The 26105-nt window shown below is 45.8% G+C and overlaps 1 protein-coding gene across 1 annotated transcript in view; it reads left to right on the top strand.

The window, feature by feature from the left end:
• Positions 1-19810, top strand: part of KRI1 (KRI1 homolog) — a 29860-nt gene extending 10050 nt beyond the window's left edge. Inside the window, exons 12-19 of the mRNA XM_066615845.1 lie at positions 90-260; positions 839-914; positions 4673-4779; positions 16490-16631; positions 17131-17261; positions 17384-17448; positions 18096-18191; positions 19209-19810. Coding sequence (XP_066471942.1) covers positions 90-260; positions 839-914; positions 4673-4779; positions 16490-16631; positions 17131-17261; positions 17384-17448; positions 18096-18191; positions 19209-19641 — 1221 coding nt within the window. The 3' untranslated portion in view covers positions 19642-19810. The remainder of the gene's footprint in view (positions 1-89; positions 261-838; positions 915-4672; positions 4780-16489; positions 16632-17130; positions 17262-17383; positions 17449-18095; positions 18192-19208) is intronic.
• The last annotated feature ends 6295 nt before the right edge of the window (positions 19811-26105 follow it).

Consider the following 26105-nt stretch of genomic DNA (forward strand, 5'->3'; position numbering starts at 1 on the left):
AGGCAGAGTCTTCTGCTCAGTATAAAGATGGGTGCCTGGTTGCCAGGCAGTGACCTTTCCTGTAACGCTGTTCTTTGCACATCTAAAAGGAGAAGGAACGGAAACAAGAGGAACTGAAGCAGCTGAAGAACCTGAAACGCCGGGAGATCCTGGAGCGACTAGAGAAGCTGCACGAGATCACTGGCAATGCAGCTAGCGCCTTCCAGGAGGAGGACCTTGAAAAGGATTTTGACCCTGTGCAGTATGACCAGCTCATGGAGGCAAGTGCATGTTTCTTACTCCTTCCCAGGACCCTTCCTGGTACTGCAGCCTGGCGTTGGCAGCCATACACCTGCTTTTGTGTATAACCCATAGTCACATGCACCATCCCTAGGCTTATTGTCTCCATAGAGCAGGGGAGCAGGAGTTGGACTAGGCTGAGAAAATTTTTTTTGCCTAAGGTCCTTAGTGAGTTCATGAGAGGCCAGATTAGGGGCTTCTACTAGGGGCTTCTACTTCACAGTTTGGTTTTCAGCCACTATGCTACACAAGCTCTTGCTTGTGGAAGGCCTCTACAGCTAGCAAGTTGGAGTTATGTGCCAGAGATGATTGCCCATCCTGAAAATGCCACCCTGCCCTCACGTGCTGCAAAGACCACCTTGTACTTCCCCCCCCCAGGCATGTTTCTTACTGAGAAGTGAAGCCTGCATAGCTCTTTGCTTCAAAATGAAACATGTTTCAGCACAATTTACTTCAGCTAGTGACTGTATGTGTGTGTAGGAGAGGTTTGCCTCAGGCCATCTCCCTCCTCCAATGCACAGATGCCAGCTCATGTCTCATGCGTCTTTCTTGCTTTCAGAAATTCTTTGGAGATGAATACTATGGAATCGGCGAGGAAGAGAAACCACAGTTTGAGTCGGAGGAAGGAATTGATGGTATGTTGGAAATCTGAGGGCGAGAGGGAATTTGAGTCTTGTGGCAACCAGATACTTGTATTGGAGCCATTAGCTTGAAAGCTGTATTTAAAAAGTTAGACCAGGGGTGTCAAACTCAATTCATATGGAGGATTCATAGCATTCATGATGGGCTGGAAGTAAGGTCATTAGGCAAGACGTGATGTCATTAAACTGGTCATAACCAAAAATAAACACTTTTTTCTCACTTAGGAACTCATTAGCTGCAAATGACAGAAGAGAAAATATACGAATCTTGATCATATTTCAAGATATGGGAGAGCCCAGTTTTCATGTGGGCTACCCTTTCAGCAATAACACCTCAGCAGCTGAAAGCCTGAGGGCCACATAAAAAGCTTCTGTGGGCCGCATCCAGCTCCCGGGCCTTATGTTTGACACTCCTTGGTTAGACAAATGAATGGAGGGAACAGTTCCTCTAGCAGGGACCAGCCATGATGGCCAAATGGAACCTCTGTGTTTGGGGAGGAAATATTGTGCAGGCATGGGAGTGTCTTTATAGTTAAGGTGGCAAGTTAGTTGGCATTCGGCCATTATAAGTCCTGTCCATTTTAAATGCTAATAAAATCCAGACCACTTGTCCAGATTATCTGAAACGCGGTGCATATTGATGGTTGCTTGATCAAATTTAAGCAGATCTATTGAGAAATGAGTATAGCAGGTTAAAAAAAAATCCCCTTCTGTGTGTTTGCATCCTGTGTGTTTAAGAGGGACACATGTGTACAAAAATTCAAAGCAATCGTGGGTGACGTGCCCTTGCTACAATTTAGTGTGTGTTTCCAGAGTTATTGGCTTTCTTTAAAATCAATGTGAGTTAATAGGTTTTTTTATTTAAGTGCCATCATCCCTAGCAATGTCTGCTCAGTGCCTGGTTTGACTCCTCTGGGTAGAAGTCATTTCTCTTATAAAATATGTCCTCTGGAAGACTGAGAAGGCCACTTGTAGGTACTGGAGAAGGCATGTTTGAGATAGAATTAGGGGAAGACGGAGATGCTTGTGGGTTTGTGCAGGTTTCAATCACCTCACAGTGTAGTCCACACTAATCACAGTTTTGCAAACTGGAGTTCAGACTAAGTAAAAACATGAGCTCAGTGAACCTACTTCTAAATCACAGAATAGCTGTACCTGCTCAGAATACAGGTACCTGCTCATCCTCACAATATGTCCTGAACTTGTTCTGAACTTTTTGTTCTTCAATGATTGGTCTTTTTGCTTAGGTCCTTTACTGTGTCCAGGCAGACTAGGACTGGGCACATATTGACTATGTATCTAGTCGTAGTTTGCCTGGATGCAGTCAAAGTACCAAAGCAAAAAGAACCAATCCACAAAGAACAGACTCAGGATTGGATACATTGTCAGGACATGCCCACATGGCATATTCTCATTGGTGGTTTTGTTGTTAGGGTGAGAATCTTTTCCAGTATGTTTTTGAAAGTCTCCTGTTGTCACTTAGTGAAAGGATTAGCCAAGTCCAAACATAAAGTAAGAATGTGTGTGGTGGGGAGGGGGAGGGAAGAATTCGTGCTGAATTGTGCCTATAAGCATAGTGAAGCATGGCATTGGCAAAGTCTTTCGTGGCATGGGTATGTTTGTGTTTAGAAGATACCCTCCACATTTGATATATGTTACATTCTGTAGGGCAGGAAAACAGTTGTCTAGTACAGGGTTCTCTAAACTTTTTGGCCAAAGGGCCACATCAAATATCTGGTACAGTGTCAAGAGCTGGAAAAAAAATTAAGTATTAAATTTAAGTACATTAGAGATGGAATTTGAATGAATGAATGAATGAATGGGCTCAATGTCCTGGATTTCTTGAAGCACCAACACGGCCCAAGAAATAAATTGCACACTTAAATGGACCCCCATTCCCTCACCCCACAAGCACAGCAAGCACCCCACAACTCTGGTTGTGTTTGCTCAACTGGGCCACAGGCTCTCAGGGGATCAGAGGCTGGCCTCGGGCCAGATAGAGGCTCTCTGTGGACCTCATTTGGCCCCCGGGCCGGGGTTTGGAAACCCCTAGTATAGTGCACCAGTGACATCCCTGTGTTCTCCTGGAAGGACTTATTGTGAGGAGAAGCAGATATCTGCATGCTCTTCTGTGATTTGGAAGCATTGGTATTTAGAAGTAAGTTGTATGAGCTCATGTTTTCATTTAGTCTGAACTTCAGTTTGCGAAACTATAGTGTGGGCTACTGTACATTGTAGGGTGATTGAAACCCTCTCCCAGTGGACTGTTCCCAGAATCTAATACTGAGCACTCTGAACATAAGGGTTTCATTTTGCTATCATAGCCAATAGTTGTTAGAGCCACTGTATGTTTCTCATGAATTTCTTTGATGAATTTGGCTGTGGCTTGACCCATGTTCTTCAGCTACTGTTTAAATCTGTCTTGCAAGTCTCTGACTATACCTTGAGAATAAGTTACAGCCTGGGGAAGAATTTCTGCCTGAACATTCACTACACTTGTTGCTGTGCTGGAGGAATGCTATGCAGGGTTTTTTTTCCAGATGTGCTTTGCAGCAATTTATTAGGCATATGTACAGCAAGTGTTTTGTAAAACCACCTGTTGAATTTCTGCCTGGATGTGTATCTGCCCCAAGCCACTATCCAGCCAAAAGTCCAAGGCAAAATGTGGGTGGAAGTAACCCAGTGTGTAAAGTCAGTGTAATATAAGTAACTTTACAGTGCCTTCACTCTAGATTTGAGAAGGTGACATTGGGGGCCTGCTGCTCGTTCCTGTGGCTGTTGATCTGCAGGCTCATGAAAGGTTAAGAACATAAGAACAGCCCCACTGGATCAGGCCATAGGCATAGGCCCATCTAGTCCATCTGATGCACAGATGCACATCTGGTTGCATCTGATATCTCTTCTTCCTCCCCTAGCTGTTTAACGCCTAAGTGAAGCTAGTGGGATAGATTGTTTGGGAATTTGAAGTACAGCATAACCTGTACTGACGGCACCTAGTTCTATTTCTCCTTGCCTCATTAGTACCAAATAGCATGTGGGAGGCCTTCTTGATTTCTCCATGGGCTTCCTGGAGGCACCTGACTAGCTGCTGTTGGAAACAAGATGTCAAACTAGGCAGACGCACCTTGTGACCCAACAGGTTTCTAGTCTGAACTGTTGAACTCTAATAGGGAGTAGGTTATCTTTTGCATATAATGCAAAACCTGGGAATGAAAGTGGCCTATAGGTAAGGATAAGGAGGGAGTATATAAAGGGCTGCAGAAAAGGAAGGGGGGCAAAGAGGTAAAAACCTTTAGTACAAGCTGCCCATTACAATCTGAAAGCAGGTTTCTGATCCTGCTATCAGAAATGTTGTTAAAATGATAGTTGAGCTGCATTTATAGATCCAGATTCCACATGAGAGCAAATTTCCAGGAACTACACAGTATACTATCTGCACAGACTTTCAGTCAATCTTCTATGTATTTAAATTGAAATATCTCGGCAGGTATGCCACACTTGGTATGCATGCTCCATTCAGATTATTCAGTGAACAGTGTTAGTTTTTCTGATTTCATATGCTATGTTCCTATGCAAATACAAGATTTGTCCCTGGAACATTGAGGAAAAATATTGCCAGTCCACTACATCAGATATTTTGAGAAGCTCTGATGTAGGGTTCACCTGGCGGGGCAGGACTCAAGGAGTCTTCCAAGTAAAGATTTTGTTTTCCAACAAAATCATGATTTCATCTCTTCTCACCCACAATCCAGATGACTGGAACTGGGACAACTGGACAGGAAAGGATAATGCAGAGGCTGATATGTGGCAGCACCAGGAGGAAGAGTACCAGCCACACTGTGAGGATCCTGACTTTGTGGTATGTCTAGCATCTTCAGTGGGTGCCCCTCCCTGTTGCTGTTTAGGAGTTGATCAGGGGAGTGCTTGGTTCACTTTACCCTGTAGCCAAGGCTGGGGCTGGCAAGAGATGGGTCTAAGACAGAGAAGGCAAATTCTGGGCAAAGAAAAGGTACAATTCATAGCCAGATCATGGTTTAGTGCACAACATAACTTTCCCAGACAAACTGACCCATCCCCTAAAGTTAGCAGGGGTGTGCCACCCCTGGTGCAGGCCAGATTGTTGGCAGCAACGCGCAGGGCCTTCTCTGTGGGGATACTTTTACATTTATTGTGGAACCTCCTCCCAGTGGGATTAAGAACTGCCCCCTTGTTGCTAGCCTTCTGGTAGGGGCTGCAGACTTCTTCCTTTTCTACCTGGCCTTCCCTTATAAATTAGCTGCTTTGGTAGTTGTATTTTGTGATGCGGTGTTTTACTGCACTTTCCTTGATGATGACTATACTTTATATTTTGTATCTATTTTGATTTTACTGTTCTTTCTCTATGTTGCATGCCGCCTTGGGCGCTCTGTTTATTCTGAGGGAAAGGCAAGATTATTATTAAGAATACATATGTAAGGCTTTTCAACAAGAAGTAGTTCACAAAGTGGTCTACATAGCAAAATGAAACAATAAATGGTTCCCTGTCCCTAAAACACTCTTCTTCTTATTAAGAACATAAGAACAGCCCCACTGGATCAGGCCATAGGCCCATCTAGTCCAGCTTCCTGTATCTCACAGCGGCCCACCAAATGCCCCAGGGAGCACACCAGATAACAAGAGACCTCATCCTGGTGCCCTCCCCTGCATCTGGCATTCTGACATAACCCATTTCTAAAATCAGGAGGTTGCGCATACACATCATGGCTTGTACCCCATAATGGATTTTTCCTCCAGAAACTTGTCCAATCCCCTTTTAAAGGCGTCTAGGCTAGACGCCAGCACCACATCCTGTGGCAAGAAGTTCCACAGACCGACCACACGCTGAGTAAAGAAATATTTTCTTTTGTCTGTCCTAACCCGCCCAACACTCAATTTTAGTGGATATCCCCTGGTTCTGGTATTATGTGAGAGTGTAAAGAGCATCTCCCTATCCACTCTGTCCATCCCCTGCATAATTTTGTATGTCTCAATCATGTCCCCCCTCAGGCGTCTCTTTTCTAGGCTGAAGAGGCCCGAACGCCGTAGCCTTTCCTCATAAGGAAGGTGCCCCAGCCCCGTAATCATCTTAGTCACTCTCTTTTGCACCTTTTCCATTTCCACTATGTCTTTTTTGAGATGCGGCGACCAGACCTGGACACAATACTCCAGGTGTGGCCTTACTATAGATTTTTACAACGGCATTATAATACTAGCCGTTTTGTTCTCAATATCCTTCCTAATGATCCCAAGCATAGAATTGGCCTTCTTCACTGCCGCCGCACATTGGGTCGACACTTTCATCGACCTGTCCACCACCACCCCAAGATCTCTCTCCTGATCTGTCACAGACAGCTCAGAACCCATCAGCCTATATCTAAAGTTTTGATTTTTTGCCCCAATGTGCATGACCTTACACTTTCTTCTTCTTTTAAATTCAGATACGGGGATAGGTACAAAGGTACATACATAGGTCGGGGAATACAAAGGAAAGATACATTAGGTTTCCACTATAGTACAGTTTTGGTTTTTTTTGTCTTTCAAACAACTACAGATCTGACACATCTTCTGAATTATTTTGTTCTATTTATTCTCTTTCTAACCAATTGTAAAATGCTTCCCATATGTTCTTAATTCCGTCTAATTTACCACCATCATGTAATCTTTCTGATAAAATATCCATTTCTACTATTTTATAAATTTTTTCTATCAACATGTTCATATTTGGCACCTCTATAATTTTCTACGTCTGTGCAAATAAAAGTCTTGCTGCAGTGTTGATGTGGATCAAAACATGTCTAATATTTCTACTATAAATATCTGGTATAATATTTAGGAGAAATAATTCTGGAACAAAGGGGACAGAACATTTTAACATTTTCTGTAACATAGTATGTACATTTTCCCAATACATTTTTACTTTAGAGCAGGTCCAACACATATGGTAAAATGTGCCCAGAGAATCTTTACATTTCCAGCATTTATTAGACAATCCTGTATACATTTTAGCTAATCTGGTGAAAAATGCCACCTATAAAACATCTTGTAAATATTTTCTTTAAACAAAACTGCTTTAGTTAATCTAATATTATTTTTCCATATTTACTCCCAACTTTCCAAAGGTATAGTATGTCCAATATTTTTTGCACATTGTAACATTGTCTTTTACTATTTCATCTTCCATATTTATATCTAATAAGAACTTATACATCTTTTTAATATATTTTCCTTCATCTTCTAAAAATAACTTATCAAAATCAGTATCATGTAAATATATACCTGTTTTTTTATCTTCCTTCAATCTTGATTTTATTTGAATTTCTAACCACCAATCCAGAGCTATACCTTTATTATTAAGTTCTTCTTTCGACCATAGTTCTGTTTTTTCATTTAGCAGCTCTCAATAAGTTTTATTTTGCAATTCATCAATCCTGAAGCCCCTGAGCCAGCAAAGAGGCTGAAGGGGGGTGGTGGAAAACCCTGTGTAACCAGAACACATGCAGCAAGGTGGAGCTCTCTCTCTCTCACGCACGCACGGGCAGGTGTGGTAGCAACAGAGGGGATTGCTTTAAAAAACCCAGGGAGTGTTTGCCAAATCCCTCCCCCCCCCCCCGATGGTGCAGGCAATCACCAACACAAGCAAGCCTTCCCACCAAGCAAAGCATGAGATATAGCTTACAATCCTCTCCACACTTTCCTGGGAGTAAGCCCCATTGACTGGAATGGGGCTTACTTCTGAATAGAAATGCATAGGGCTGGACTCTTAAAAGATCAGCTTTCATTCCAACTGTGAAAGAAGCTGGGCAGCTGAAAACGGGAGGGCTGAGTACGGAGGGGAGGGGATTGATAACAGCTGCCTTAGTTTCCTTTCATCCTGAAGTGTCAGGCTGCAGCTCTATGCAACTCTGTGCAATTTAGCACAACACGTTTTTTGTTAATGGCGCCGAGTCACGGAATGGAACTAATGCGGATAAATAGGCTCCACCTGTATAAAAGTTGAAAATAACATTCAATAATCCTTTTCATCTCTTGCATTTTTGTTTTTTCCCTCCCCAGTCTGGTCTTTGAGTGCTTTTATCTGATTGTTCTGTCTTTCTTTCTTGAGTTTATATGCTAACCATCTTCCCGGTTTATTTGCATTCTCAAAAAAAGATTGTTTTGTCATTCTCAAATTTCTTTCCATTTCTTCCGTTTGTATCACTCTAAGTTCATGTTGTAATCTCTGTATTTTCTGTTTAATAACTTCATTTGAGGGGTTGCCTTGACTTTTCTTCTCTTCCTCCTTTTGTCATTGTCATTGGCATCCTTCAGTCTCGAAAGACTATGGTATCGCTCTCTGAAAAGTGGTTCTGGAACAGCGTCTAGTGTGGCTGAAAAGGACAATTCGGGAAAGATAATCCCTTCCACACTGGGAGCAAATGTAGTCTGTCCCTGGTGTGTCTCCCTGGCTGTGGGCCTTCCTTCTTTGCCTCTTTGCTCAGTCTGTTGGGCAAGTGCCTCTTCAAACTGGGAAAGGCCATGCTGCACAGCCTGCCTCCAAGTGGGATGCTCAGAGGCCAAGGTTTCCCATCTGTTGAGGTCCATTCCTAAGGCTTTCAGATCCCTCTTGCAGATGTCCTTGTATCGCAGCTGTTGTCTACCCATGGGGTGCTTTCCCTGCATGAGCTCTCCATAGAGGAGATCCTTTGGGATCTGGCCATCACCCATTCTCACGACATGATCAAGCCAACGCAGGTGTCTCTGTTTCAGCAGTGTATACATGCTAGGGATTCCAGCTCGTTCCAGGACTGTGTTGTTTGGAACTTTGTCCTGCCAGGTGATACTGAGGATGCGCCTGAGGTAGCGCATGTGGAAAGCATTCAGTTTCCTCTCCTGTTGTGGGCAAAGAGTTCATGACTCGCTGCAGTATGGAAGTGTACTCAAAACGCAAGCTCTGTAGACCTGGATCTTGGTATGTTCCGTCAGCTTCTTGTTAGACCAGATTCTCTTTGTGAGTCTGGAAAACGTGGTAGCTACTTTACCAATGCATTTGTTTAGCTCGGTATCAAGAGAAAGTGTCGGAGTTCGTTGAGCCAAGGTACGCAAAGTCATGGACAACCTCCAGTTCATGCGCAGAGATTGTAATGCAGGGAGGTGAGTCCACATCCTGAACCATGACCTGTGTTTTCTTCAGGCTGATTGTCAGTCCAAAGTCTTGGTAGGCCTTGCTAAAACAGTTCATGAGCTGCTGGAGATCTTTGGCAGAGTGGGCGGTGACAGCTGCTTCATCGGCAAAGAGGAAATCACGCAGACATTTCAGCTGGACTTTGGACTTTGCTCTCAGTCTGGAGAGGTTGAAGAGCTTTCCGTCTGATCTGGTCCGGAGATAGATGCCTTCTGTTGCAGTTCCAAAGGCTTGCTTCAGCAGGACAGCGAAGAAAAACCCAAACAAGGTCAGCACGAGAACACAGCCCTGCTTCACTCTGCTTTGGATGTCAAAGGGGTCTGATGTGGAGCCATCGAAGACAACAGTGCCCTTCATGTCCTTGTGGAAAGACCTGATGATGCTGAGGAGCCCTCCTCCTTTAGCTTCTGATTTATCTGATTTGTCTTCAAGTTTTGCTTTCTTCTCATTTTTGCCACATAGAGCAATTCCTGTAAAAAAAGCTTTACTAGTATCCCATATTGTTTGTATTTTCATCTGCAGCTGAATATTTTAAAAAAATCCATTTCTTCTTTAATATAAGAACATAAGAACAGCCCCAATGGATTAGGCCATAGGCCCATCTAGTCCAGCTTCCTGTATCTCACAGTGGCCCACCAAATGCCCCAGGGAGCACACTAGATAACAAGACCTGCATCCTGGTGCCCTCCCTTGCATCTGGCATTCTGACATAGCTCATTTCTAAAATAAGGAGGTTGCACATACACATCATGGCTTGTAACCCATAATGGATTGTTCCTCCAGAAACTTGTCCAATCCCCTTTTAAAGGCATCCAGGCCAGATACCGTCACCACATCCTGTGGCAAGGAGTTCCACATACCAACCACATGCTGAGTAAAGAAATATTTTCCTTTGTCTCTCCTAACCCTCCCAACACTCAATTTTAGTGGAAGTCCCCTGGTTCTGGTGTTATGTGAGAGTGTAAATAGCATCTGTCTATCCACTTTATCCTTCCCATGCATAATTTTGTATGTCTCTATCATGTTCCCCCCCTGGCATCTCTTTTCTAGGCTGAAGAGGCCCAAACGCCATAGCCTTTCCTCATAAGGAAGGTGCCCCAGCCCAGCAATCATCTTAGTTGCCCTCTTTTGCACCTTTTCCATTTCCACTATGTCCTTTTTGAGATGTGGCGACCAGACCTGGACACAATACTCCAGGTGTGGCCTTATCATACATTTGTACAACAGCATTATAATATTAGCTGTTTTGTTCTCAATACCTTTTCTAATGATCCCAAGCATAGAATTGGCCTTCTTTACTGCCACCGCACATTGGGTCGACACTTTCATCGACCTGTCCACCACCACCCCAAGATCTCTCTCCTGATCTGTCACAGACAGCTCAGAACCCATTAGCCTATATGTGAAGTTTTGATTTTTTGCCCCAATGTGCATGACTTTACACTTACTTGCATTGAAATGCATCTGCCATTTTGCTGCCCATTCTGCCAGTCTGGAGAGATCCTTCTGGAGCTCTTCACAATCACTTCTGGTCTTCAGCAGTCAGAAAAGTTTGGTGTCGTCTGCAGACTTTGCCACCTCACTGCTCACCCCTGTCTCCAGGTCATTTATGTTGAAAAGCACCAGTCCCAGGACAGATCCTAGGGGCACACTGCTTTTCACCTCTCTCCATTGTGAAAACTGTCCATTGACACCCACTCTCTGTTTCCTGGTCTTCAACCAGTTCCCAATCCATGAGAGGACCTGCCTTCTAATTCCCTGACTGTAGAGTTTTCTCAGTAGCCTTTGGTGAGGGACCGTGTCAAACGCCTTCTGAAAGTCCAGATATATAATGTCCATGGGTTCTCCCGCATCCACATGCCTGTTGACCTTTTCAAAGAATTCTAAAAGGTTCGTGAGGCAAGACTTACCCTTACAGAAGCCATGCTGACTCTCCCTCAGCAAGGCCTGTTTGTCTATGTGTTTTGAGATCCTATCTTTGATGAGGCATTCCACCATCTTACCTGGTATAGAGGTTAGGCTGACCGGCCTATAGTTTCCCGGGTCCCCCCTCTTTCCCTTTTTAAAGATCGGCGTGACATTTGCTATCCTCCAATCCTCTGGCACCGTGGCTGTTTTGAGGGACAAGTTGCCTATTTTAGTCAAGAAATCAGCAACTTCATTCTTCATTTCCTTAATAACTCTTGGGTGGATGCCATCAGGGCCTGGTGACTTATTGATCTTTAATTTATCAATGAGGTCTGAAATATCTTCTCTTTTAACCTCTATCTGACTTAATTCCTTGGTCAGGAGCGGTGTCTGCCCGAGGTCTTCTGCGGTGAAGACAGATACAAAGAACTCATTTAATTTTTCTGCCATCACTAAGTCTCCTTTTATTTCCCCTTTCCCTCCCACACCATCCAGAGGGCCAACCGCTTCTCTGGTGGGTTTCCTGCTTCTAACATATTTGAAGAATCTTTTATTATTTCCCTTAATGCCACTGGCCATGTGTTCCTCATAGTCTCTCTCATAGTCTCTCTCGGCCTCCAGTATCACAACAACATACAACAACAACAAACCTTTACTAGGCATATAGTTTTACAACTAATATCTCCAAACAGTCATGTATGAAGGTCTATGTTAAAAGAGAGATAAGAATAAGGGTTAAAACACAACAATTTGCTTACACAGTTACTCCTAGTTGCTTAGAACCAGCAGCTTAGCCCGTTTCATGTTTCTCAAATGTAAAAATTTAGCAACTGGAAGGGTCACAAATTCGAATTCACCTGCCAGCAAAAGTTGTAAAGAGGTGATCTCAGAGAGACCTTTTTTGTTTCCTGACAACGAGGGGAGATGCTGGTCTCTGAGCACTTGATTAAAAGCACAACGCAGAACAATGTGTGGAAGAGAGTCTACCTCTCTGAGGCCATAATTGCAAACTCGTTCTTCCTTCGGGGCCTCCAGTATCACCTTCTTACATTTCTTTTGCCACAGTTTATGTTCCTTTTTATTCTCCTCATTAGGGCAAGACTTCCATTTACGGAAGGAAGCTTCCTTGCCCTTTAGGGCCTCTCTAACTTGGCTGATTAGCCATGTGGGCAGCCTCCTGCACTTAGTGAAGCCCTTCTTTCTTTCTGGTATACTCTTCCGCTGGGCCTCTATTACTGTTGTTTTAAGCAGCCTCCATGCACTCTGGAGAGATTGGACTCTTTTTACCTTCCCTTTCAACCTCCTTCTAACCAGCCTCCTCAGTTGATGGAAGTCCGCTCATTGGAAGTCAAGGGTTTTTGTGAGAGATTTGCCTGGTTTTCTTCCCCCGACGTGCATGTCGAAACACATCGCAGCATGATCGCTGTTCCCCAACGGCTCAGTAACATATACATCTCTAACCAGGTCCTGAGTACCGCACAATATTAAATCCAGAGTCACCTATCTTCTGGTGGGCTCCATGACTAGCTGCTCGAAGGCACAGTCATTCAACATGTCAAGGATTCCGGTCTCCTTTTCGTGACCAGAACACAAATTGACCCAGTCTATATGAGGATAATTGAAGTCCCCCATGATTACAACCCTGTCCCCTCTTGTCACCTCCCTGATCTGTTTCCTCATTTCAAGGTCCCCTTCCGGTTTCTGGTCTGGAAGACGATAGTACGCCCCCAGTATTACATCACTCCTCAGGCCTGGTAATTTAACCCATAGAGATTCTATGGAGTTGGACCTACCTTCAATGTCTACTTTGCTGGATTCTATCCCTTCCTTAACATAAATGGCCACCCCACCTCCAACACGCCCCTCCCTGTCCCTCTTGTAGAGTTTATAGCCTGATATTGCAATATCCCACTGATTCTCCGCATTGCACCAGGTTTCCGTTATGCCCGCTATGTCAATGTTTTCCCTTGTCAGCAGACATTCCAGTTCTCCCATCTTTGCTCAGAGACTTCGGGCATTTGCATAAAAGCATTTGAACATGGAATGCCCCAGGATGCGCTGCTTATTCGCTCCTTTGTCCCCACATCCTCTCATTGTGCCAAACCGTCTATCACATCCCATCACGCTACCTTTCCCAATTTCTTCTCCTACTCCTCCTTTACCTTGTTGTTCTCTAGCCTCCCCATCCTCGTCCCATAGGGATGAGGGGTCCCGAACTGGATGCCCCTCGGCTCCTGTCAGTCTTCCCCCAGGGATCAGTATAAAAGCTGCTCTGCCACCTTTTTAATGTTATACGCCAGCAGTCTGGTTCCATTCTGGTTCAAGTGAAGCCTGTCCCTCTTGTATAGGCCCCGCTTCTCCCAAATCGTTCCCCAGTGCATAATGAATCTAAACCACTCCTCCCTACACCACCGTCTAATCCACGCATTGAGACCTCTGATCTCTGCCTGCCTAGCTGGCCCTGCACATGGAACAGGTAGTACTTCCACGAATGCTACCTTTGAGGTCCTGGCTTTCAGCTTCCTACCTAATAGCCTAAATTTGGCCTCCAGGACCTCCCGGCTACACTTGCCCACATCGTTGGTGCCAACATGCACCACAACTGCTACCTGCTCCCCAGCACTGTCTACCATCCTGTCTAGACGAGAAGTGATGTCCGCAACCTTTGCACCAGGCAGGCAAGTCGGTATGCAGTCCTCACATCCGTCGCAAACCCCCCTCTCTATGTTTCTAATAATTGAATCCCCCACTACAAGAAGCCCCCGACCCCCCTCCCGCTGAGGAGTATCCTGAGTGCATTCAGATACGGGCCCGTCCCCTGGAGAAGGGGTCCCCCCTAGGGGATTGTTTCCCTCCTCTCCAGGATGGCATCCTCCAGCCCCGAGACTTCCCACCTGGACTTCCTACATATTGGACAAATTCTTGATCTTTCAGCAGGTTTACATCAAATCTCCAGAGTCCTTTCCTTTTTTGTCTGTTTATTGTCAATTAATGTCAGGTTATGGTCAGCAAAAGTATTTGGTAAGATTTCTGCTTCAAAATATCTCAGTCCTCCATATATCCAACTCATATCAATCCTGGACCAAGAGTTATGACGATGAGAGAAGAAGGTATATTGTTTTTTCTGTGGATTCTGCACTCTCCAGGCATCTACTAAATTAAATTCTTCAGCAATTTGTAAAAATGCTCGTGGGAGATTTCCTTCTCTTTTTTTTCTTTTTCCTTGAGTAGTCCTATCAAGTTTTTGATCTAGCGTAGCATTAAAACCCCCCATTATAATAATCTCCAGATTGTTCCATAGTTCTAATTTTTCATGTAATTTCTTGAAAAACAAATCTTGTCCTGCATTTGGCGCATAAATGTTAACTATCAACATGTTTTTCCCACCCAGATATATTTCAACCATCAAAATTCTACCATCTTGTGAAGCCCAAGTCATTTTTGGATTTAGCCATGGTTTCACATACATTACTAATCCATATTTTCTCTTATATAAATCTGATGCATAAAAAGCTCCCAATTTTTTATTTAAAAAATATTTAATATTCTTTCTTTTTATATGGGTCTCCTGAATGCAGATTATATTAGCTTTAGATTTCTCCAATTGGTGAAAGATTTTACTTCTTTTCTGTGGGGAGTTCAATCCGTTAACATTAACTGCCAGGAATTTAATTTGTTTTTCTTCCATCATATTTTTCCTCTAGTTTTTCTATTTCTCAATTTTCTTGTCTCTTGGAGTCTTTGAGTTTTGGGTGCAGCTGTTCCTTCTTCCTCTTTTTCAGATTCTTCTTCTGTTCCACTTTCAGTCAATTCTCTTCTTGGTGATGAGCTGTCCTTTCCTTGACTTGGAGATCTATTTCCAGAGGACTCGATCACTTGAAATATCTCACCCAAATCTTCTCTGTGTCTTTCCATAAATTCTTCCATCTTCATTATAGAATTAATATTATAACATTTCATCTTGAAGTAAAAAGTCATTCCTTCTGGAATCTGCCATCTATATTTAACACCATTCCTTCTTAATATAGCAGCAAAATTTCTATATGGGATTCTTTTTTGTCGAATCTGCCAAGGAACTTCTCTCAAAATTCTAACAAGATTTCCCTCTGCCTTTCTTGGTTTTTCCTCTAGCCTCTGCAGAATCATGTCCCTGTTTCTTCTTTGTGTAAATTTTATTATAATTTCTCTAGGTAGTTTGTGTATCCTTGCATAACTAGAGTTCAATCTATAAGTGGCTTCTATTCCTTCTTCAATAATTTCTCTCTCTAACTCTGTCTGTTCCATTAGCCACTCTTGGATTCTATCCTTTACTTTCTCCTCTTTTTTGTTCCGGGAAGTTCTGAATGCGAATCATGTACTGCGCTTTCTCCAATTGCAACTTCATCGCACTGGATTCCAGTTCCCAATTCTGTTGCCTCATTTCAGTTATTGTTTCTTCCATTTTTTCCATCTTCTGTTCATGAACTTTACTTCCTAATTTCAACTTCTTCAATTCACTCTTATTACTTGTTTTTGTGTATTTTTCGTAATTTGTACCAATTCATTCATCTGGTCTGCAAATTGGTCAAACTGTTTTTTAACATTCTGTTCCAACGTTTTGACATCCTCTTTAATTTGGTTTATATCCACTTTCAGTTCTTTAATTTGTGCTATATCCTCTTTCAGCTCCTTTAAAAATTCCATAATCCCAACCTGGCTATCTCTTCTAGTTTCAGATGTTTCCCCCGGTGTTAAATTGGTCAGTGTAGAAGATGCTAGTGAGGGGGATGTTGCTTTAGGAATTTGAGTAAGTTCCTTTTTTTGTGTCTTCATGTATCTTTCCCTCCTTCTTCCACTTAACAATAAACAACCAAATCACTCACAATCCCCCCACAGTTATCCCAATCCCCAAATAGCATATATTTCTTCTCTTCGAGTGTAGATCACTTTAAAGTCCAAAAACCGGGCCCACTCTTCCAAGAAACCTCCCCTCAGAGTCAAGTAGTCACCAATGAGTCCCAGTTCCAAAAAGTTGTATAGTTCTTCTCTTCTCTTGAGTCCCTAAAACATTCTCAATCTCTTTGGGGGGGGGGGGTGAGAGATAACAGCAACAGCTGCTGGAAAAGATGCCATATTAGAGTGAAGAAGGATAGTTGCTCTCCCCCTGCTAAGTATAAGAGGACACCACTTTCGGCTTCAGGATGGATACCATAGTTCTTGCTAAGAAATCCCACTAATTTGGAGGTGGTGGCAGCAGTGAAGGGCATGCACCAATATGAGTGCCAGTAAATAAAGCAAGGAGGGATTTTTGGTGTGGTGTCGGGCACTGTGGATGCTAGTGTGCATAGACAGCAGGGAGCACAATTGCTGTGTTTCAGGTGGCAGAGCCTTTGAGGCCACCCTGGATAGGGATGTTTTGCTCTGCCCCCCACTCTGGGTTTATGGTCATGTGGAATGACGCTTGTTCTTATTTCTGTTCCTTCCCCTTCCCACCACTGGTCAGATGGATGCAGATTATGACCCCTCCCAGCAGCCTGGCCCGTCGAAAAGAAAGCGAAAACTGGAGGCCCCACTTCTAGGCAAGAAGAAGCGCAAGTCACGGTTTGCAGAGGTCCTGGATCAACCAAAAGAGCCCTTTGACCCTGGTAAGGATGTTGGGTGGGCTGGCATTCAGTGGTCTTCTTGCCCACAAAACCTTCTGTGGCCAGGTGACGGCAGTTACTCAGTAGTTAGAACCGAAAGAGAAGGGAGCTCCTTTTTGGTTATAGAAAAAAGAAGGAACAGTTACTTGACACTATAACTAGCTGAATGAAGTTCAGCAAAGCCTCTCCTTTGGGAATGGTTGTGTCAGCACTGTCAGCATGCTCTTACCCAGTTCCAGTCAGTGTGTTGGTCTCCACATCAGACCTACGCCAAGGTACAAACAAACTCTTTATACATCCTTACTAGTCTCTTCACCAGTTCTGCCATGGGGTAATTAAATGGTGTTGGGCAAGCTGCTGTTTGCCTTTCATGAACTGTGAACAGGAGAGCAAAGTGCTGTGAATTTACAGCGCAAGCATCAAGAATAGGCTGGGCTGACCTTAAGCTTCCACTGGTGGCTAAAGTCCTTTCACTCAGCTAAGCTGCTCTCTGCCCCTACAGAGACCAAGACATTTGAACAGTACGTGGATGAGTTCTACCGCCTGGACTATGAGGACCTGATAGGGGACCTGCCCTGCCGCTTCAAGTACCGCTCTGTGGTTCCCTGCAACTATGGGCTCTCGACTGATGAGGTAAGATTTCTCTGTGCTGGAAACCTAGGGTTTTCTTATGGTTGGAGGAATGACAGGGAGAGAGGAGGAGCAGTCCTTGATGTACAAGGAGCATGTATTCTTTTCTGCCCTCTCTCTTTCAGATCTTGGCAGCTGATGACAAGGAGCTGAACCGCTGGTGTTCTCTGCGGAAGACTTGCATGTACAGGTGAGCAGAGGGAGGTACTGTTTCCAGTGGCCATAAATACTGTGGCAGAACGGGACATGACACTGAGCCCAGGATTTGGATTCTAGCCCAGCTCTGCATGCATTGAGAGTTGGGACTACTGCTTCAGGTTTTTCTAAGAACTGGAGGTTGTTTTCTGCTAAAAACTGGAGGTTGTCATGGAGAAGGAGGTTATGAAGATGCATGGGTGTGGAATAAGGCATTCAAGCCATGGGACATGGCACTGCAGGTTTTAACAGCTGGCTAATAAAAGTCTCTCTTGACTGCCTTTGAGCCATAACTAGTTACTACCTGCTTGTTGCCAAGTTTCTTTCTGCAATAGTATGGACTAAAAACTTGGTTTAGAATAGGGTTCTGCTGTTTAGTTTTCATGTTTAAAAGCTAAACCTCATCAGCACAGTTTCTTTTGAGATGGAATACATATAAACCAGCCCTTTTGTCTTTCTATGAGATGAATTTATGGCCCGATGGCAGTTCACTCAACTTGGGAAAAGGCTTTTCTTGGATCTGCTTTATAGTGTCTCAGAAACAGGTCTTCAGGGAACCTGTTGTTTCTTCCTCTCCCTTTCTGTCTAAAGACCAAAATGTGCCTGTCATGTTCAGTATGTAATGGGATGTCCTCCATGCAGGTCAGAGAAGGAAGAGCTACAGGACAAGTGCGCCTATGACCAGAAAGGTCGAAATGCCTGGAAAAAGCAACAGATTTTCAAATCATTTTCAGCAGAGTATGTATTCTGGGAATTGGTGGGGAGAGGAAGAATCCCTAGCAACCTGGGCAGTATCTCGGGTCCACCAAATTGTTAGATTAGTGGTTCTCAAACTCTCCAGGAGTCTGAGAAGCGCTTGCGGGGGGGGTAGGGACTGGGATGGGGGGAATGTTCCGACGGCACTGTGGTGATTGTGGCACCGTGGGCACCCAGCAGCATTTCAACATACCTGGGGGGTTTGTGTAGCCTCCTGAGGGTCCTAGAGGGGACCCTCCACGAGCCTCTCCTGTGCTGCAATGGGCTCTGATCTGCTGTTGGAGCCCACTTCCAGTTGGCAGTTAGAGCTGCAGACCACGGAATTTCTGAAACTGGAAGTGGGCTCTGGCTGGTGATTACGGAGGGGGCTGCTAGCCACCAAGACTCTCTGGAAGGTTGCACAGTTCTCCCAGGTATGTTTTAAATGCTGCTGGGTGCCTGCAACCAGTACACCACTGCCCCACCCTATTAACCCTTTCAGCTAACCTACCATGCCTCTGGCAGAAAAAAAAGGTGAACAAGGTGCCTCTGTTGAATTTCTCTTAAAGCCACCTGAAAGGCTTGAATGATTGAATCAAGCCATGTAGTAATGGGTGACAAAGATCAAAAGCCCATTCAGCACTGAATTTGGAGGGTATTCTGAGTCCAAATGTGGCAACGCTTGTCTGGAGCTATATCTCCTAGCTGTCCCTAGAACCTCCCTCCTCATCTGCTTTCTTTGCCACCATTTTGCTTTCCACTTCTGCCCTGCCCCACCCTGGGCATTTACTGCTTGCTTGGCCTTTAACAGTCTCCAGAAATGAAGCACTAGAATTGGGATTCTGAAGTCAGGTTCACTGGCTACTCTTGCATTTTATTAGAAATCCACCTTTCCCAATCAGGAGTTCTTGGGAGGTTCTTTCTACTGCATCTTCCTGAGCACCAGATCCTTTGCTTTATGGTGCAGTTGGAACCCTGCAAGAGCTGCATAATTCATTTTGCCATTTGATTTCCTTGCAGGACGGAAGAGGCAGGAGATTTCAAGAAACCACCAGGCAAGAAAGGAAAGAAGAGCCGGGAAAAGGCCAAGCGGCAGGAGCTGCCTTCTAAGAATCTGCCCCTGGCCAGTGCTGAGGACGAGGCGGAAGGCCTCCTGCTTCCCAAGGGAACCACTGGAACAGCACCAGCCCCGACTGCAAGCAAGGAGTCGGAGGTGGCAGTGGTAGCAGCTGCCTCAGAGGGCCCCTCTTCTTCCCACCCCAGTGGCCGGAGACTGAAGAAGAGAGGCAGGAAGGGGCTGGTCCTGGGCACCAAAGTGAGAGTGGCAGGCTCAGAATTCAGCCGCCACAGACTCCAAGCTTACGGTCTCAACCCCAAGCGCCTGCACTTCCGTCAGCTGTTCCGTGAGAAAAGGCGGAGGCAGCAGAAGGAGTGTGCCAGAAGAGCAAAGTGACTGGCTTCAGGACCAATCCAGTTGAACTGAGTAAAGTCACTTTTGTACTAGTCACCTGATGGCTAAATGTTGTGGTCCCTAGATGGCTCTCTAGCCTGATCCTGTGCTTCAAGTGGTCCTTGTCTTCTGTGAAGATGAACAGGTTGACTTTGTTTTGTAGGATTATTCCAATACATCCCTTTTCAGTACCTTCTTGCTTCTGTGTCTTTTGTGTTGGACAGATGTGCCTTTCCTCATTTCCTGAGTCTTTGGAGCTGCACCCATTGTGGTGTCTTGAGCATTAGGTTGAGGCAGACTGGGGCAAAAATGACTGCATGCTAGCAGTGTAAGCCTCTGTCACCCAGGGAGTTACCCTGGGCAGCGATCCACGGCGGGGATAAAGGAGGAAAAAGGGGGATGAGCTGAAGGAGGGGGAGCCAAGCTCCAGGGAACCCTCAGGGGAATGCCCTGGGAAGACAAGGAGCCAGCCAGAGAGGGTAAGGCTCCTGGGTCATCACTACATCCAGCCTACTCACTCATTGGGCGGGGCAGGGGCCTCCTCAGAGACATGGCAGCCCAGGTGCAGCTACCCCTTTTAAAAGGAAGGGCGGGGCCCACAGAAAAGAGGACTGGAAACCTCATGAGATCTCAGACCCGGGTGGGGCCAGGAAGAGGCAGGGCTAGAAGGGCTGCCCAAGAGGGGAGGAGGCATCTTCCTGAGCTCCAGGAGGAAGGAGCTAGGGACGGCAAAAGAAGGGAGGAAGGCCATGCCTCTGAGAGCCTGGAGGCAGACACAGCTGGGAGGCAGCCCGAGACCTGCCGAGGCCAGGGACTATGGCTCAGTGAGGGGAGAGTTTCCCCAGGGCCTTGGGAGAACCCCAACAGCGGAGGACCCCAGGAGCACTTCGACTGACTCCACTTACCTGGGGAAGCGAGAAGGAGAGGAAGACACAATCCCGACCCTGCTTGTTCCAAGGAGTCTACCCTGGCACACGAACCTTCCTACAGGGAGTCCAGTGTATCCGGCACAATTCCTGGTGAGGATTACTGGAGAGGGGTAATTGACTGCCCTTTGTGGGGAGTGGTATGGACTATAACTAAAAAACTGTACGGGGGATGCCCCGGGGTTCCTGTGAGGAAACAGGGCCCTGCAGATGAATGTAAAAAATGCAACCAAATTAAAAAAGGTCGTCAAACCCCTTTTCACGGCTCCCCGTTCTTCGCACCAGCCAGGGAGAGACTGGGCGGGCCTGGACTGTACAGCAGACACAGCATCCCTTGACTCCGCCCCCAAGATGGACATAACAGCCTCCTAACAGGACTTCCATGCCTTGTACTTCTACCTATGAGTACATGCACCCTTCTGCATGGTCAGTCACAGCAGTATGCTAAGCCCTAACTTATGTCCTGGTTCTATTCCAAAGGTGTGGACGTAAGATGGAACAACAAGACAAGATGGACTGTGTCTGTGCCATTGCAGCTGTCTGTGAGTCAGTTATCCATAAGTCGGGGACCCAATGTATCTAATTTCAAGTTGTAAACACAAAATTGGTTGCCACTGTACTGCAGGCAGAATGTGAGGACCTATCTGTAGCTTTTGCCAGCATGTTTCTGTACGGATGTACAGGTCGGACCTTGTTATCAAAAGGTTATCAAAAGGATAAAAAAAATCAGTGGAAAAATAGCTTTAAAGTCCCACTTCTAGGTTTCATGCTCCTCTGTTGTTGCCCCAGAATGCATTGGTATAGACACTATACTGCATTCAGCCACTATATAGGGTGAATAATGGAATTAAGTTATAATTAACAATGCAAAGGTAGGAAATTGGATTTTGTTACTTTTTTCCCTGTTAGAAGGCATTTAAAGGTGGACCCCGGTATCAGTACTGAGTCAAATCAGTGGATACCAAGGTTCCACCTGAATTTGAAACAGAATGGATGCAGGCTTGTGCATTTCCTAACAGGCCACAGCAGAAAGTGGCTTTTCTAGGCTTGTGACCTTGAGAGAATGTGTGAAGCCAGCTTGGTGATGGCATTAAAAATGGCTTTGCAATCTGTAATCCTGAAGTGGGTGTATTGCTTTGCTGCTGAAGGATTTCACAATGGGGAGGCCAAGGCACTCTGCTGGGCGGAAAATGCAAGCTTAGTCCCATCCAGATGGCTATACACAGGCCAGCTTGTCCTTGACATTTCTGTGGGCAGTCTTGTGAGGGCGGTCTTTCTTCTGTTGCTTTTCCCCAAATGCCTTCTTGAGCTGTGTCAAAGCAGTCTGTGCAACACCCATAGCTGGATGCATGTCCCTGGCTCATAACAGATGAACTTCTGAAAAGGTTTTTAGAACATGCATCTGAAATAGATCTACTGTAGCATTTTCTACTGTAGCATTTTCCTGACGCTTATACAGAAAAGTTAAGATGAAGGTTAGCTGTGAAATTTTGGCTGTAAATAATTTAAGCATACTCATGAGGTGCTGTATTTCTGTGCACCTCGCAGGTGTACAGTTACTGTCTGCAGGAACATTCTCTAGGAATGCTGTCTGTTCCCTAAGGGACCTACCCTGCTGCTTTTTTGGTCAGCGTTGCTTGTAACTCTGCTTTGTGCCCCGGTGGGCTCTTCTGCCAAACTGCTACTATGTCCTAAGCCCACAGGAAATGGCCTTTTAAATATAGACCATTGTTTGTTGGCAACCTTCAGTCTCGAAAGACTATGGTATCGCGCTCTGAATGGTGGTTCTGGCACAGCGTCTAGTGTGGCTGAAAAGGCTGATTCAGGAGTGACAATCCCTTCCACACTGGGAGCAAGTGTAGTGTGTCCCAGGTCTGTCTCCCTGGCTATGGGCCTTCCTTCTTTGCCTCTTTGCTCAGTCTGTTGGCAAAGTGTCTCTTCAAACTGGGAAAGGCCATGCTGCACAGCCTGCCTCCAAGCAGAACACTCAGAGGCCAAGGTTTCCCATCTTTTGGGGTTCATTCCTAAGGCCTTCAGATCCCTCTTGCAGATATCCTTGTAGCGCAGCTGTAGTCTACCCGTAGGGTGCTTTCCCTGCACAAGTTCTCCATAGAGGAGATCCTTTGGGATCCGACCATCGTCCATTCTCACGACATGACCAAGCCAACGCAGGTGTCTCTGTTTCAGCACTGTATACACACTGGGGATTCCAGCTCGTTCCAGGACTGTGTTGTTTGGAACTTTGTCCTACCAGGTGATACCGAGGATGCACCTGAGGCCGCGCATGTGGAAAGCATTCGGTTTCCTCTCCTGTTGTGAGCGAAGAGTCCATGACTCGCTGCAGTACAGAAGTGTACTCAAGATGCAAGCTCTGTAGACCTGGATCTTGGTATGTTTCGTCAGCTTCTTGTTGGACCAGACTCTCTTTGCGAGTCTGGAAAACGTGGTAGCTGCTTTGCCGATGCGTCTCTTTAGCTCGGTATCGAGAGAAAGTGTCGGAAATCGTTGAGTCAAGGTACACAAAGTCATGAACAACCTCCAGTTTGTGCGCAGAGATTGTAATGCAGGGAGGTGAGTCCACATCCTGAACCATGACCTGTGTTTTCTTCAGGCTGATTGTCAGTCCAAAGTCTTGGTAGGCCTTGCTAAAACAGTTCATGAGCTGCTGGAGATCTTTGGCAGAGTGGGCTGTGACAGCTGCATCGTCGGCAAAGAGGAAATCACGCAGACATTTCAGCTGGACTTTGGACTTTGCTCTCAGTCTGGAGAGGTTGAAGAGCTTTCCGTCTGATCTGGTCCGGAGATAGATGCCTTCTGTTGCAGTTCCAAAGACCTGCTTCAGCAGGACAGCGAAGAAAATCCCAAACAAGGTCAGCACGAGAACACAGCCCTGCTTCACTCTGCTTTGGATGTCAAAGGGGTCTGATGTGGAGCCATCGAAGACAACAGTGCCCTTCATGTCCTCGTGGAAAGATCTGTTGATGCTGAGGAGCCTGGGTGGACATCCGTTCTTGTTGAGAATCTTGAAGAGGCCGTCCCTGCTGAACAGGTCAAAAGCCTTCGTGAGATCTATGAAGGCTATAAAGAGTGGCTGTTGTTGTTCTCTGCATTTCTCCTGCAGCTGTCTAAGGGAGAATACCATATCGGTGGTGGACCTGTTGGCTCGGAATGCTCACTGTGATTCTAGATAGACGCTCTCTGCAAGTACCTGGAGCCTCTTTAGTGCAACTCGGGCAAACAGCTTTCCTACAACGCTAAGGAGAGAGATGCTGTGGTAGTTGTTGCAGTCACCCCTGTTGCTTCTGTTCTTGTACAGCATGACGATGTTTACATCCCTCATGTCCTGTCGCACTCCACCTTCTCTCTAGCAGAGGCAGAGGATTTCATGCAGCTCAGTGGCAATGATCTCTTTGCAGCACTTTAGGACTTCAGCAGGGATGTTTTCTTTCCCAGGTGCCTTGCCAGAGGTGAGGGAGTCCAGGGCCACGTGAAGTTCTGCTAGGGTTGGTTCACTGTCAAGCTCCTCCAACACAGGCAGGCACTTGATGTTGTTCAGTGCTTCCTTGGTTACTGCATTTTCTCGGGAATACAGCTCAGAGTAGTGCTGCACCCAGCATTCCATCTGCTGCGACTGGTCCTGCATGACCTCGCCTGTGGCAGACTTCAGAGGGGCAGTTTTCTTCTTTGTTGGACCTAGGGCCAGCTTGATACTGTCATACATCCCCTTGATGTTGCCTGTGCCAGCTGCTATCTGTATCTGGGAACAGAGTTGGAGCCAGTAGTCGTTAGCACATCTCCTGGCAGTCTACTGGACTTTGCTTCGATCAGCTCAGAGGACCTGCAGGTTGTGCTCACTGGGACAGGCTTTGTATGCTGCTGGAGCACTCCTCTTTTCCTCAATGACTGGTGTCAACTCCCTAGAGTGGGCTTCAAACCAGTCTGCGTCTTGTTGGTCTTCTTCCTGAATATGCAAGCAAAGGCAGTGTTGTAAATGGCGTTCTTGAAATGTTCCCATCTGTTGGATGCATCTGCATTGGCCGGGCCTGGAAGAGATTCCTCAAGCGCTTGTGCAAATTCCTCCACTTTTCCCTGATCCCGGGTCTTGCTGGTGTCAATGCGAGGTTTTCCTTCCTTTTTCATGTGATACAGTGGCTTAGTTTGCAGTTTCACTCTGCTGCACACCAGGGAGTGGTCAGTGTCAGCACCCTGATAACTGCTTGTGATCTTGATGCTGGGAAGGCTGGAGCGTCTGGTGAGAATCAGGTCGAGCTGGTCCCAGTGCTTTGATCTTGGGTGTCTCCAAGAGACTCTATGTTGGGGCTTCGTGTTCAAGAATGTGTTGCTGACACAGAGACCGTGATGACAGCAAAGCTCTAGCAGGCGTTGGCCATTTTAGTTCATCCTCCCAGTGCTGAACTGGCCTAAGCAAGTGGGCCATGAACTGTGATCAGCACCAACTCTAGCACTGAAATCGCTGAGGATGAACAATGGCTCTTTTTCGGGGATTTTCTTGATAGTGGTGGCCAGGTCATCCTAGAATTTGTCTTTAGCTTCTGCTGAAGATGACAGAGTCGGTGCATATGCACTGATGAGAGTGACAAGTCCTGCTGATGAGTGGAGCTGTAGGGACAAAATTCTTTCACTTCCAGCAGAAGGTGGGATGATGGATTTCAGCAAGGTATTTCTGACTGCAAAGCCAACGCCATGTTCCCTGGTCTCGTTTGGTGGTTTTCCCTGCCAGAAAAATGAGAAATTTCTCTCCTTGACAGATCCTGAATCTGGTAACCTCGTTTCTTGAAGGGCGACGATGTCCATCTGCAGTCTGCTCAGCTCCATGTCAATTATTATTATTAACAGTATTTATATACCGCTTTTCAACAAAACGTTCACAAAGCGGTTTACAGAGAAAAATCAAACAACTAACGGCTCCCTGTCCCAAAAGGGCTCACAATCTAAAAAGATGCAAAACACCAGCAGACAGCTACTAGAAAAGACACTGCTGGGGTGAGGAGGGCCAATGACAGCTGTTGTGTGTGCATCGTCTATTTCTTGCAGGTCATCAGAGAAGCCAGGTGTCATTGTCCTTACGTTCCAGGTGCCCAGCTTTAGGGCAGGAGTTTTCTGTTTTCTGTTGCCTGGTGCAGAGTTGTCGATTCGCTCGTCAGTTTTCACCCTAAACCCCACACACCCAGTGAGGTTAACAGACCATGGTGAGGCAGCACCTTACTGGCTGGGGACTGCCCAGCTTAAGGCAGGCAGTAGCTGCCCAATGAGATGCAATGATCTCTCCCACCGTTGGAAGCAGCATCGGGGAGCCCTGTGGAGGGCTGCATGGGGCTCGCCACACCTCCTGCAATGTTGTGCAGCCACCTGTAAAGAAAAGCACTCCCCTCCCCCCCTTAGTGACATGATCCTGGGGATTGTATGGCTGCCCTCACTCCCTCCCCCACAAAGACTTACCCCAGGAGTAAAACTCCCAGGAAGTTTGAGAACCACTGACACAGGCAATAAGCAGCACTCTGAGCACTTGAAGAAAAGAAC

This window comes from Tiliqua scincoides, chromosome 2 (genome assembly GCF_035046505.1).
Source record: "Tiliqua scincoides isolate rTilSci1 chromosome 2, rTilSci1.hap2, whole genome shotgun sequence".
Taxonomy (NCBI): domain Eukaryota; kingdom Metazoa; phylum Chordata; class Lepidosauria; order Squamata; family Scincidae; genus Tiliqua; species Tiliqua scincoides.